Consider the following 15061-nt stretch of genomic DNA (forward strand, 5'->3'; position numbering starts at 1 on the left):
TAACAGACATCTATAGAACACTAAACCCCCAAAAAACGGACTACACATTTTTCTCAAGTGCACACGGATCATTCTCCAGGATCGATCACATACTGGGGCACAAGACAAACATCAACAGATACACCAAGTTTGAAATCATACCAGCCATCTTTTCTGACCATGAAGGCATCAAACTAGAAATAAACCATAAAAAGAAGGTTAGGAACTATCCTACCTCATGGAGATTAAAAACCACACTACTGGAAGACCACTGGACTAACAAGGAGATCAAAGAAGAAATTAAAAAATTCTTTGAATTGAATGACAAGGAGGACACCAATATCCTAAATGTATGGGATGCAGCAAAAGCAGTAATAAGAGGAAAATATATTGCAATAGAAGCTCACATCAAAAACAAGAAAGAACTCAAAGAAACAACCTAATCTCGAAGCTTAGATATCCAGAAAAAGAACAACAAAAAAACCCAAAACCAGTAGAAGAAAGAAATAATAAAAACCAAGCAGAAATAAATGAAATTGAAACTAAAAAAACAATCCAAAAGATCAATGAAACCAAGAGCTGGTTCTTTGAAAAAATCAATAAAATAGACAAACCCCTAGCCAGGCTCACAAAGGAAAAAGGGAGAAAGCACAAAGAAACAGGATCATAAATGAAAGAGGAAAATCACAACGGACACAGCAGAAATCAAAAGAATAATCAGTAACTACTATGAACAGTTATATGGAAACAAGTTCAACAATCTAGAGGAGATGGACAAATTCCTACAACTCTGCAATCACCCAAAGCTAGATAAAGAAGAAATAGAACACCTAAACAGAGCAATTACAAGCAGCAAAATTTAAATGGTAATCAAAAACCTCCCCAAAAACAAAAGCACAGGACCTGATGGATTTACAAATGAATTCTACCAAACATTCAGAGACGAATTAGTGCCTATTCTTCACAAACTCTTCCAAAAAATTGAGAAGGAAGGGACAATACCAAACATATTCTATGAAGCCAACATTACACTAATACCAAAACCGAACAAGGACAACACAAAAAAGGAAAACTACAGGCCAATCTCCCTAATGAACACTGATGCAAAAATCCTCAATAAAATTTTAGCTATCAGAATCCAACAATGTATCCATAAGATAATTCACCACGACCAAGTAGGATTCATTCCAGGGACACAAGGATGGTTTGACATCCGAAAATCAATCAACGTTATCCAACACATCAACAAAAAGAAATATAAAAACCATATGATAATATCAATAGATGCTGAGAAAGCTTTCGACAAAGTGCAACACCCATTCATGATAAAAGCCCTTGAAATTCTTGGGATACAAGGAACATACCTCAACATCATAAAGGCCATGTATGACAAGCCAACAGCCAGTATCATTCTCAATGGTGAAAAGCTGAAAGCAATTCCATTAAGATCTGGAACAAGACAAGGATATCCACTCTCACCACTGCTTTTCAATATAATACTGGAAGTCCTAGCCAGAGCAATAAGACAAGAGAAAGACATACAAGGAATCCAAATAGGAAAAGAAGAAGTCAAACTATCACTATTTGCAGATGACATGATAATATACACAGAGAACCCCAAAAACTCCACAGAAAAACTAATTCAACTCATCAATCAGTTCAGTAAAGTGGCAGGATACAAAATCAACACGCAAAAGTCAGTAGCCTTCCTATACACAAACAATAAATCTGAAGAAGCAGAAATCAAAAAACCATCCCTTTTACTATCAAAACAAAAAAAATCAAATATTTGGGAATAAATCTAACAAAAGAGGTAAAGGACCTATACAAAGAAAACTATAAAACACTGTTAAAAGAAATAGAAGAAGACACAAAGAAATGGAAAGACATCCCCTGCTCATGGATTGGAAGAATAAACATTATTAAAATGGCCTTCCTACCAAAAGCAATCTACAGATTCAATGCTATTCCAATTAAAATTTCAATGTCATTCTTCAAAGAAATAGAACAATTATTGATGAAATTCATATGGAATCACAAAAAAACCCGAATAGCCAAAGCTCTCCTGAAAAAAAAAGAAGGAAATGTAGGCATCACCCTCCCAGACTTCAAACTATACTACAAAGCCATAATCATCAAAACTGCATGGTATTGGAACAAGAACAGACATACAGACCAATGGAATTGAATAGAAAATCCAGAAATAAACCCACAGATTTATGGTCAACTAATCTTTGACAAAGGAGCAAAGACTATGCATTGGAGCAAAGAAAGTTTGTTCAATAAATGGTGCTGGGAAAACTGGGTCGCTACATGCAAAAGAATGAAGCTTGACCACTACCTCACACCATACACAAAAATCAACTCAAAATGGATTAAAGAACTAGACATAAGATCTGAAACCATAAATACATTGAAGGAAATATAGGCGAAACACTACGTGATATTCACATCAAAGACATCTTTACAGACACATCACCCAAAGCAGTGATAGTGAAGGCAAAGATAAACAGCTGGGACTACATCAAATTAAAGAGCTTCTGCACAGCAAAAGAGACAATAACAAAAACAAAGAGAAACCCCACCGACTGGGAGAACATTTTTGCACCCAACACTAATGATAAAGGACTGATCACAAAAATCTGCAAAGAGCTGATGAGACTCAACAACAACAAAGAAAATAATCCAGTCAAAAAATGGGCAGAAGAGCTAAAAAGAAACTTCTCTGAAGAGGAAATGCAAATGGCCAACAGACATATGAAAAATGTTCAACATCACTTGTAATCAGGGAAATGCAAATCAAAACTACCATGAGATACCATCTCACACCAGTGAGAATGGCACATATTAAAAAAACTAGCAACAACAAATGTTGGCGAGGTTGTGGAGAAAAAGGAACTCTTCTACACTGTTGGTGGGAGTGCAAACTGGTCCAACCACTATGGAGAGCTGTGTGGAGATTTCTGGACCTACTAAACATAGAGCTTCCATATGATCCAGCAATTCCACTCCTAGGTATTTACCCAAAGGACTCAGAAACATCAATTCCAAAGAGCACCTTCACCCCTATGTTTATAGCAGCACTATTTACAATAGCTAAGCTTTGGAAACAACCCAAATGCCCAAAAATAGATGACTGGATCAAGAAGATGTGGTACATATATACCATGGAATATTACTCAGCATTCAAAAAAGATAAACACATGCAATTTGCAGCAGCATGGATGGCGCTGGAAGGGATCATGCTCAGCGAAATAAACCAAAAAGAAAAGAAAAATACCGGATAGTCTCACTCATAGCAGGAATCTAGAAAACTTAAATAAGGGACCAGGAAAATGAATAACTATCAGAAAGTGAAAATCAAAATCAACAAAAAACTGTGAACCAGAGACACTTTTTGGGGGGTGGGGGGCAGGAGGGGAGGGATTGGGATCAGAATGGGGGGGCTGCAATTGTATGAGGGAATATAAAAGTAAAATTTATTATGTTAAAAAAATAAATTAAATAAATAAATAAATAAATAAAACATGCCTCTATAAAAAAAAATGCATTTTTCAAGTTACTAGCCATTGTCTTTACAATAAGTGAAAAAAATACTGGGAGATTTGGGGATTAGACTAAGCAGAAAAAAATGACTTTCCTGAAGTGCCCCCAAACATTTTCAATTGTGTCTAGAGAAACTGTGCTGCATAGGTGATAACTTTCCTTTGAATATTTACCTGAAATGTGAATAATTCAATGCTAACTAAAGCAATATTTTGGGTGTGAAAGCACAATTTTAGGAATCCTAGTGTTTCTAGCCTGGTACTTAGTACAAGTCTTAGAGACTTTGCTGCTAGTTACTTGTGTTTTTGACTTAGGAATACGGATAATTTTAGAACAGACTACTAAGTTCTTATGGGCAAGAAGACTTTTTGCAAGCCCAAAATATATTTTCAGTAAGTAAGTAGAGGTATATAGATTTCTACAGCTGCCTTTTTTCTATTCCTGGTCTAGTTCAATCTATGACCAAGGATATGGTCTTTTAAATCTGGTCTCTGGATTTTATTTTCAGTTCACAATGTGGAATTTTCCTGACTCTCTGGGTCCCAGTTCTAGCTTAGTACTTCTTTTCTTTTTCTTTTCTTTTCTTTTCTTTTTTTTTTTTTTGGTGGGGAGGGGTGGCATCATTTTTTATTGAGTCACCATTGTCTTACAACACTGTACATGAGTCATAGGTATATGCTGACACATCTTCAGATATATGAGAATCATTTTGTCTAGCTAGGCAGTAAGCCATCTGTTTTCCCTATTCCCTGATAGAAGAATGAGTCTGTGATCTGTATATATGGAAAATACTACAGCTAATTGTTAATTATTTGATAGAAACAAAAATAAGTTAAGCTTTAAAGATTTTTAATGGCTTTGCATGCAACAGAGTATCATTGCAAACTGTCTTACATAGGAAGGCTGAGAAAAGATGCAGGAAGAACAAATAAATTAGTTTAGATTGAATATAAGGGGCACTGGATGAAATGTCCCTTATATTCTATCTAAGCTAATTTGTTGATTTACTTTTTACTAAATAGTCAATTTTCCCAGCAATAAAAGTTTAAATGTTAAAAAAAAAAAAACCTCTGAGGGAATGTGAATCAAAAGAAAATTTATGAATAAAATAAAAAGTACTTTACTGTAGAACAGAATAAACCAACTTGAAATTAATCTGAAATTCTAAATAGATTCTTTATAGTTCTCTTTATAACCATGATGGTATTCAGCTAAGAAGAGTTTCCTATAAAAAGTTATATACCACCCTCTATTCCAAAACAGAGTAAGAGTTGCTACCTGATTTTCTTTTCATTCTTGTTTACCTCTCTTTCAGGTAACTTCTGAAGAACTGAATAGTATAATTCATAATATAATGACCTGGGTTGTGGCTACAGTGACTAGCATATTATACCCAGCCATCACAAAGTATGAACAAAGATTGAGAAACAATGTATACCCTGTGTCTGAGGACTCTATCCTCTCTTCAGATAGTTCGAGTTTCTGTAGCACATGCAGTGAAGAATTTACATATAGAAGCTACACATCAGCAACAACTAAAGCCTTTCAGGGAGAGCCCTGTGCATTTGCAGTTGACATATCAGTAAGACAACCAACCACAACTTTAAAACCACCTTCTGCCCATGTGGAAAGAACAGTTGTTGGAAAAACGTATCACTTGAAAGGACAATCTATAACATCTGAACTCAAATATAATAAAACCAGCATGACATATGTATGCCCTGGGCTAAGAAGTAGTAAATCCGATAGTCACCTTTTAACAGCATTTGAAACAGCCACCAAAAAGTGTAAGGATGCAGCCACTGAAACAGATAACTTAGAGAGTTCACTGCTTTCTGATCAAAAAGCAAAAGCCGTGAATGAAGTGAAAAATTTAAACAATGTTTTTGTTAACTTTAGGTGTCACTTAAAAGGAGAAACTGAATTGATTTTAGAAAGCATCTTTCAAGAAATAATGTCTGATTTAACACAGGCTATTCCCTCTCTTTCTTCTGTAACTGCTGAAGTTTTTGTTGACCCAGGTGAGCCTGAAAAAGATGTCCTCTCCGATGTTGATATAGCATCAGTAGCTTCAGAGATCGTGGATAATATGCTTGAAAAACTACAGTCTGCAGTTGAGAAAAAATGTGTTGAGATGTATTCCCAAGAAGATTTGTCAGTCGACATTAAACCAAGTTTAACACCCAGTGAAGAAAATCTTACTTCATCAAATGGAAAACCTTTGAAAGCTTCAGTGCCTTCTACTTTGGAACCCATGTGTGATATTGCAGAGGATATGGTGCATGCCATTTTAGAAAAGCTGATGACTCTTACGTCTTCTAAGCAAAATAAAATTCCTCATCTTGACGATGCAACCAAACTTTCCTATCAGAAACATATGGCAGACCCAACATGTGTGCCCTTTAAAAGAACTGACAGAGAGAAATGTAGCCCTACACCTGATGCAGATAATTTAATTGTTAAAGAGAAAATTAAAAAATTAATATCAAGTATTTTTTCCCAGTCCTCTTTGGTTGGCTATATAGAGGAAGCAGTCAATACAATACTAGGGTATGTACAAACTGAACTTAATAATGAGAAACTTATTGCTTCTGAAGAAACAGTGATACTCCTTCAATTTCTGAATGATCTCTTCACCCAGCTCCATAAAAAGCCAGTAAAGGCAGATGTTCAAAAATGTAAACACTCTAGACTGAGAAATCTTTCTGACCCTGATGAGAAGTACAGACTCACTGGTACTAGGTTATCGAATCGTTCAATGTCTGGAAGACCGTTTTCTCCTGTTAATGTTCCTGGCATGGTCCTTTATTCTGAAGATGATAATGAAGAAATAGACAGAATTGTAAAAAATGTGCTTGATTCATCTTTCAATGATGAAAAGCAAAATCACAACAGATTCCTGAGCCTTGGCTTACAAAAGGAGACACTTGTTTTGAATATCAAAGAAATACCAAACTACCTGCAAAACTTGCTTCTCCAAGAAGCAAAGCTGCATTTCTTGATGCAGGATTAAAGACTGAGCTACCATCTTTAAATAATAAATCAATTTTGAAGGAAAGATCCTGTTTGAATAAAAATATTTTGATTTTCAGCCAAGAAGAAAAGCATCAAATACAAAAGGCCTCAGAAAACATAGTTAAAAGTATTTTCTCAGAATTGCTCAAGAATATATCTTCTGTTCCTCCCAGTTCCACGGACAGTAAACCTAGCAAAGCAGCTTCTGTTTTTATTTCAGAAAAACCTCTAGGTCTCTCACATCAAGAATGGACAGACCAGATGTTCTCTGTGTCAGAAGTCAGTGCAATGGCTCAAGACATAACAGAAGCTGTGTTAAATATACTTCATAAGGCATCAAGCTGCTTTCCCAATACCACCAAAAGTTGCATTTCATCATCAGTTCATCAAAGTTCTCGAGATAGTTCTGAAACTGCCCACATGGTGAAAGAAGCCCCAAATAAAAAGCCATTAAAAATATGGTTTGAGAGTGAAAGGAAAATGAAATATTTAACTTCACTCAATTCAGATTCTTCAAAGACTACCCTATCAAAACTTGAAGAAAGTGAAACTGAACCTGTAGATAACATTAATAATAAGATCATTAATACAGTTTTTGAAAGGCTGAAATCATTCATCTGTCCCAAATTGCAAATGTGCCTCAAATCTTCACCTGCACAGCAATCTTCATTCCAATCTCAACTTAGTACTTATACAACTAAAGTGGTAAATATTGTTTTGCATGCTATCCAGAATGAACTGGAACTTAATAAGAAAAACGTAAGACCTAAGGAGAGAGACCATACCAAATGCCTTAGAAATAAAGGATTTTTTGCTGACAATGATGAATTAGAATCTCATCTCTCAAACTCTGATGATGACATTATGGCATCCCCATTACTAACTTGTATTTGTGAGATGTTATCAAGTAGACACTCAGATCAAAGTAATATTTCACTCCCTTCAGATGTGTCAAAGCCTGCAACTTCATATAAATCTGACATTTTTGATAAACAAAACATTTTGCCAAGTAGGCAGGATAAAAAATCATTTTACAAATATTTGGCTACTCCTTGTGCTCTCCATAGTATCTCCAATGGAAAAGACTGGAAAGAGAATGCCAGGTTGAAGGTGTTAGATAATATTGGGGAAGTACTACTTGAAATGTTATGGAAGCTCATAGGAGCCCATCCTCACTCTCAACCATCTTGTAGTAAGCTGACCAGAGACAGGATGAAAGAGAAACAGCCAACATCTTATGACTTGCAGTCTAATATTCAGCTCATTTCCAAAGCAATTTTGGAATATATCCTTACAAGACTGTGTAATATTGACATGGATACCAGTTTTGCGGATTCTGGATCTAAAGATTCCACAGAATCTCCAGATATTGACAATCTATCATTTGCTTCAATTATTGAGGGAATAACCAAATGTGTGGACATGATTTCCAGCATAGTTTCCAGGATGATTCCAGAGGGCGATAAAGAGGAGACTAAAAGCAAGGCAGAGACTACTGTTCCTGTGTCTTCCAAAACAGGGGACATGAAAGAAAGGCATTCAAAGAAACTTAAAGCTGTGGCTTCAGATATTCTTAATGTGGTTTTTGCTAAACTGGAAGGCTTTGCCCATGGAAATTTAGAAACTCTGGGTTCTATTAATGGGAATAAAAAAAGCAGTAAGATGGAATGTGAAAGTACCAATGTTTTCATAGACACACATGAAGAAAAACTATTTCAGTCTACTTTATATGTGCATGCAAAGAAAATATCAAGTGCTATTTTGAAAGCTATTCAGGCAGAATTAAATACCAACTTGTTAGATTTGAGGACAGATGCAAAATCCCTACCATCTGAGAAACAAATGCTTAACAATATAGTAAATTTAATATTAGATGCAGTATCTGCAGATATGTTTAATGAAACTGAATCTGAAGAGAGAGGAACTGAAACTTATCATTATAGACCAACCTATGGAAATCACCTTCCTGGTGGAGCTGAATCAGATTCATTTCAGGAAGATGATACACGTACAGAAAAAGAATTAATGGGAAAGAAAATACCACTAAGGGAAGAAACTAAATCAGATTCTCTTAAATATGGTTTTAAAACATGGGTTCTAGAAAGAACCTTAAATAGAATTGAAGTGAAACTCAAAGAACCACAGAAATCTCCAATCATTCCCATTATTAGAAATATTTTGAATGAAATTTTTCAAAATGCTTTGGTCAGTCAGTTAAATGTGCTTTCTCTCTCTCATCTAAGTGGCATTCCTCACAATGTCAATGAACCAATCACTCAATCTTCTGAGCAATTTATAGATAAAAGAATGGCTCCGTTAGTGTCTGAATCAGATGTAACAATAGTGGTGGATGATGTTGTTAAAACTGTATTTCATAAACTTTATTCAGCTGCCGTCACAGACAGAAATGCAGATGAAAATAGATATAAAACCATCACCTTTTCAACAAATGTTTCTTTTCATGAACACATTGGTGGGAGTGAGTCCTCCATTTCCGTGCTAGACAAGAATCCATATACTTTACAATCAAGATTTAACATTAATGAACAGGCCAAAGTAAATGTAGTTAAAGATATTGTACAGGCAGTATTAACAAATTTAGAAACTTTTGCTACTTCCAAAGTAAATTCTCTCTTTTGTCCCCAAATCAACTTTACAATTCCATTACCTTTACCTGTTCAATCAGATAAGAGTGCACTAAGTGAAGCATTATCAGTCAAACATTCTTATTCGGATGGTCCATTTTCCTTTTGCCCAGCAAATCATATCAAATCAGAAAAGATCAACTCACTGTCTCAACTCTCTTTGAATAAATTAAACACATATGCAACAGAAGTGGCTAGAAAAATTTTACAAGGAATCAAACATGAGTTAGATACCGAAAGAGAAAGTCCTTTCTCAACTCATAACACTGTGGTTTCTGAAAGTATTGCAAGTCATGTTGTTAACACCATGTTAGATATTGTATCATCTAAAGGTAAATGTGACATAAACAATCCTGACAAGGAGACTGATTGCAGTCACCAAGAAGGTATTATTGAAAAGCTGTTCAACAAGACTGACTATCGAAAAATACTTCAAATTCAAATACAAGATACCATCGAAAGTATATTATGTGATATTTATGAAAAAACATTGTATCAGAATAATCTCTCATTTGCCACACCCACTCTAACATGGAGCATAGCTGGTAAATATCCCAGAGCAAATTCTAAAATGTTCATTGAGGGTACAGATAAAGTTAATCCAAAACATCCTGTTCCTAAATCTGATGTCATTTTGATATCCAACGATATAGTTGATATTGTTCTTCATAACCTCAGTTGTGCTGTCATGCTTGGTATAAATGCAAAGGATCCTCCTTCTGCAAGATTATCCCTGACCTTTTGTGATACGTTTCCAAAAGCAGAGTGTCAACAATCTCCTCCTGTGGGGTCAAGAAGTGAGAGAAAAATAGAGTATTTTCCATCTTCAAGAAATCTAAAACCAGTTTATGCAGATGACAAGATAAGTGTAGTAGAGGAAAAAAACATCAAGAAATCTGTTGCTGACCCATATGAAGAAAATGCTAATTTTATTACCAAGACTATTTTTGATCGGTTAGAATCTTTTGCCACAGAAAGAATAGATTCCTTAATTAATCTTGCTTTCCTATCTAAAGAAGAGCCACTTGTTAGCTCAGAACTGGAAAATAGTAAACAAGATAACAGAATCAGTCATGAGTCAAGTCAAGTAGAATCAAATGTAAATATTCTTAAAATATCAACTGAAACTATTTACAACCAAGAGCTCTCTTTTTCTAGTTACAGAGAAAAACTTGGATCAACAATTCATTTATCAAAAGCTAGTCTTAAGGAATATGCTGACATCATTGCATGTGCCATTTTGAAACTTATTAAAAATGACTTAGACCTAGAAATCCAAAAGAGACATACATACCCAGAAAACACTGCATTCCAAGAAAATATCACTGTGAGTGAAACTGTCAACAGTATCTTAAAGATTTTATATGATAAAAGAACTGCAAAGGAGACTACTTTTTACTCAAAAGATAATTCTAACTTATTTTCACAATTAAGTATATCAAATGAAACACTACTGGAACAAAATGAACGAGAAGAAAACACTGACCTACCTCTGTTTTCAAAGCACCCATTGGAACACAACCAAATGTTAGAAAAAGAAAGCCAGAGAATTGTTTTGGAAAAAATATTTATGAGAACTAGAGAATCAAAACAAAAAGAAAAAAATGCATTTCTCAGTGTTGTGGAAGAAGTTTTAAATAAAGTATATCAAAAAATTATGGAAACCACAGGCAATATTTCTCCATTTAATGAAATCTCCCACTTTACACCTAATTCCAAAATGAAAACATTACACGTAACACAAAAAAACATCTTCCAGTCACGTATTAACAGTGTAGCAAATGACATAGTTGAAAGTGTTTTGGGGAAAATGTACTCTATAGTTGTGAGATCAATATATAAAAGTGGAGAAGAAGAAGCATCTGACAACAATGATAACTTACCCAAGAAATCATCATACATCAGAGAAATGAAACAAGCAGGAAAAGGGATTAATCCCACTAGATCCCTGATACCACAGGTTTCTCCTTATTCAGGTCGTCAATCTGTTTCTCTACTGGAAAACACTTTTTCACAACATTCACCATTACAGGCGGGGAAGGATTTAGTCCAAATGGTTCTCAATAAGATCACAAATTTTGCCTCACTTCATCTGGAAGAGGGCTTGCCCTCCAAAGGTTGTTCTGAGGAGGTGTCACACAGTTCTAAAGGAAGCCCTAAGGGCAGCCCTAAGTCAGGTTTTAAATCAAGTTTAAAATCAAGAACCAAAGTTACTCATTTGCCAAAATTTAAAACAAGAGCACACCTAGGGTCTAGTGGTGTTAAGGCCAAAAGCAAGACCAAGTTAAGTCTTGGAGAGATGCCTTCATGCGATAACTGGTCCAAGACTTCCATTAGGCTGCCACACATCCTATCAAGAGATGATACCAAAAACTTATTGGGAACAAAACTGCCCACTTCAGAACTAAAAATGTATGCCAAGAATGTAATAAGTAATATCTTGGAAACAACTGTAATGGAACTTGAAAAGGTGACACAAAGTAGAACAATGGTAAAAGCTCAAGCTTTACCATGTGATCAAATCATGGCAGCAAATAAAATAGTAAATACAATTTTGCAAGGATTACATGCTACAAAAAACTGCACGTTGGCTTTCTCACATCTGGATGATCTGAAGCTTTCACAGGGTAATATTAGTTCTGAGTCTCTTGCCAAACCACAAGCAGGTTTTTACCTGGAAAATGTTTCTTCACAGTTAGAACAGATTTTCCCTAAAGAAGGTCTATTTAGAAAAACATTTGACAAATGGCAAGCAGAATCAAATGACATGGAAAATGAAAAATGCAAACTTCTGATGATAGCTGAAACCGTTTTGACTGAAATTTCAATAAAAGCACAAGAATTAGAATATTCACTTTCACTTTTAAATTTGCCACCTCTTGAAGATTGTGAAGGCAGATTCCATAATCGTTTTAAAGGAGCTTCAACTAGGGCTGACGATATCAAAACACAAATCAATATATTTGGAAAGGAAATTGTGGAAATGCTATTGGAAAACTTACAATTGTGCTTTTTGTCCCAGATGCCCACTCCTGATAGTAAAGAAACTCTGCCAAGAAGGAATGAACACAGCATCACTAAAAGTAAATATGTTGTTCCAACTAAGGATGTCCTCACCAGTGTACAAATCTATAACACAAAGACAGAAGACCCAATTGCTTTTGGCTCTAGCAATCGAATTGTTCGAGAGATTGTAGAAAGGGTTATAAACATGTTAGAGTCATTTGTAGACTTGCAATTTAAACATATCTCTAAATATGAGTTTTCTGAAATAGTGAAAATGCCTATAGAAAACCTTTTTCCTGTCCAACAGAGACTGTTAAGCAAAAAGATGTTGCCAAAAGTACAGCCACTGAAAAAGTGTTATGATGAATCCAAGTCAAGTACTATTTCCAAAGAAAGCATACAGAACACCCTTCTACAAGTTCATTCATTTCACTCAGAATTATTTACATATGCTGTTAATATCATCAATGACATGCTTGGTATAATTAAGAATAAATTAAACCAAGAAATAAGCCAAGAGAAGCCACCTTCAATTAGCATATTGAAAGAAAACATTGCAGCAAGTGAGATCATTGGCACACTGATATATGAGTGTACCCATTTTCATGAATCTTTGATCAAAAACCTTCCAAAGGAAAATGTGTTCCAAGGAAGAGAAAATTCCTACATTGTTAATCATGTTGAATTAGCAACTAATATGGAAATGCCAACAGCAAGGGTAAAGGAAGTTTCTTATGGGAATAGTCCTACACTAATCAATGCACCTGGTTTGGTGTTTTATTCAGAGGAAGATATGAAAAAACAGTATAGAGCTTCATCAAATTTACAGACATATGACAGAGCTTCTGTAAAAGACACAATTAAAAACTCACAACCAATGGAAATGTCTGATTTAGAAAATATGCCATCTAGCTCTAGAAACAAAATTCAAGATTACAGCCCAAGGCAATCTAATTTTGACCATTTTGGTCAAAGCATGAGAGAAAGCTCCCTACCAGAAGGCAGTGTCTTACAAAAACTGTTCAAGAAAGCAAATGAATCCACAGAAGCAACATTAAAAGAAGTCATGTCATTCATAGAAATGGGAAAAGGTGAAAATCCAAGAGTGTTCCATTATCAGACCTCAAAACCAGTTCGTGAGCCAAACCAAATTCAGACAACTGTTTCTCCACTCAAAATATGTTTAGCTGCAGAAAATATTGTCAACACCGTACTGTCAAGCTATGGCTTCCCAAGTCAACCATTCATTAATGATAGTATGGAGACAATAAAACCATTTTTCATATCAAAGCAAAACACTTTTTCTGACATAACTGAAGAACAAAAGAATGAGGAGAAAAGTTTGCTTAGAATATGGGATAAGCGAATCACCTGTTTACCTGAAGGAGAAAGCAAAGAAGCCAGTGGAGAGTATTTTTCCCTATTGCAAAAATGGAAAAATAAGACATGCCCAACAATAAAGGCTCTGAAGAAAGCTGAACTTATTGCTTTTGCTGATTATGAACTTGGTCCAAATGAAATTCATTTGGTAGCAAGACATGTCACCACATCTGTGATCACATTTTTCAAGAACTTCAAAACTACAGGTAAGCAGAAGACAACTACTTAAAAGTTGACATAATTTAGAAAAAAGTCAGATATGTTTATAAAATATCCTGTCCAAGAAGCTGTATGTACCATTTTTCTGAAAGTAGTCTTGAGATTGGGGCATATATTTATTTATTTATGTAGAAAAAGTTAAACCTTTACAAGTTTTGAATCTAAAAAGATCTATTGCTCAGTTTCCCATATCTACAGTTAAGAGAAAGTGGGACTACTATAAAACAGGAGATTTTGGTTATGCTTGAGATATGAATTCCAAAGAGTTTTTATAATACTTACACATGGTTTCTTTATAATCATACTAAATGTACAGTTAATTAATTGAAGTTTAGTGATTCTTTTCAAGGGGAATAGCTGTAGACTTTGCAATTATTAATCATAGTTTGTCTTTCAGTATCCTTAAATTACATTTAGTTATAATACTGTATCTTCACAAAGTTATTTGAACTCCCTTTCTAAGAATTATTTTGTACCAATTATGTTGAACCTTATATAATAATAATTTTTTATCAAAAGCCATTGATTATGGGCAATTTCTTAATCTAATAATATTATAATAGGCTTGAAATGGATTAATAATACCAGTTACCAAAAATTATTTGCTATATTACTGGTACAGATACATCACTTGCCCATCATTCAAATAGGAGAACACATACTACCAGTCCTATCCACCTGTACAAGATGGTCATTTCCCATACTTAAATCATACTTCAAGGTGGAATGCTGTGTGTATGCAATTACAAATTCATAAATGGAATTTCCCTAAACATGTCTTCAGTGCACTTAGATAATAAAGAATAACAAAGCACGAAAAAAAAGCTGATATGATTCCATCCCATTGGTATTTGTTGGCTCTTTCTGCCAAACCTATTCTCTATTCTCAGATACATCCAGTGCCCTCCAGTGATTTCATTCCCTCTTCTTCTTCCACTTGGAATATCCTTTCCTCACTCCCTTCGGCTCAACATGGCCCCCTTCTGTCTAGAAGTCAAAGCTTAGTTTAAAACTTCCCATCGCCACAATCTTACCTGATTTCACATGCTGAGGTATACCACATGACTAAGTTCTAAGGTAATTCAGAGAAAATTGTGTATGTTGTTCTGGCTGCCACTCCAAGAAGTTGTTTTTCCTACACAATTATGTGACTTAGAATAAGTACTCTGTTGAATAAAAGAAAAAATGGAATCTTGTAGCTTCTTAGAACCAGTAACCATATGATCAATGCAGATATTAGCACTTGGTTAGAGATTTGAATTACTCAGGAT

General features: G+C 34.9%; 1 protein-coding gene across 1 annotated transcript in view; it reads left to right on the forward strand.

Annotated features, from left to right (window-relative positions):
- Positions 1–15061, forward strand: part of FSIP2 (fibrous sheath interacting protein 2) — a 66930-nt gene that overhangs the window by 27263 nt on the left and 24606 nt on the right. Inside the window, 2 exon segments of the mRNA XM_054699911.1 lie at positions 4841–6404; positions 6407–13777. Of these exon segments, the coding sequence (XP_054555886.1) occupies positions 4841–6404; positions 6407–13777 (8935 nt within the window).

This window comes from Talpa occidentalis, unplaced genomic scaffold (genome assembly GCF_014898055.3).
Source record: "Talpa occidentalis isolate TD23 unplaced genomic scaffold, MPIMG_talOcc4v2.1 talOcc4.3, whole genome shotgun sequence".
NCBI lineage: Eukaryota > Metazoa > Chordata > Mammalia > Eulipotyphla > Talpidae > Talpa > Talpa occidentalis.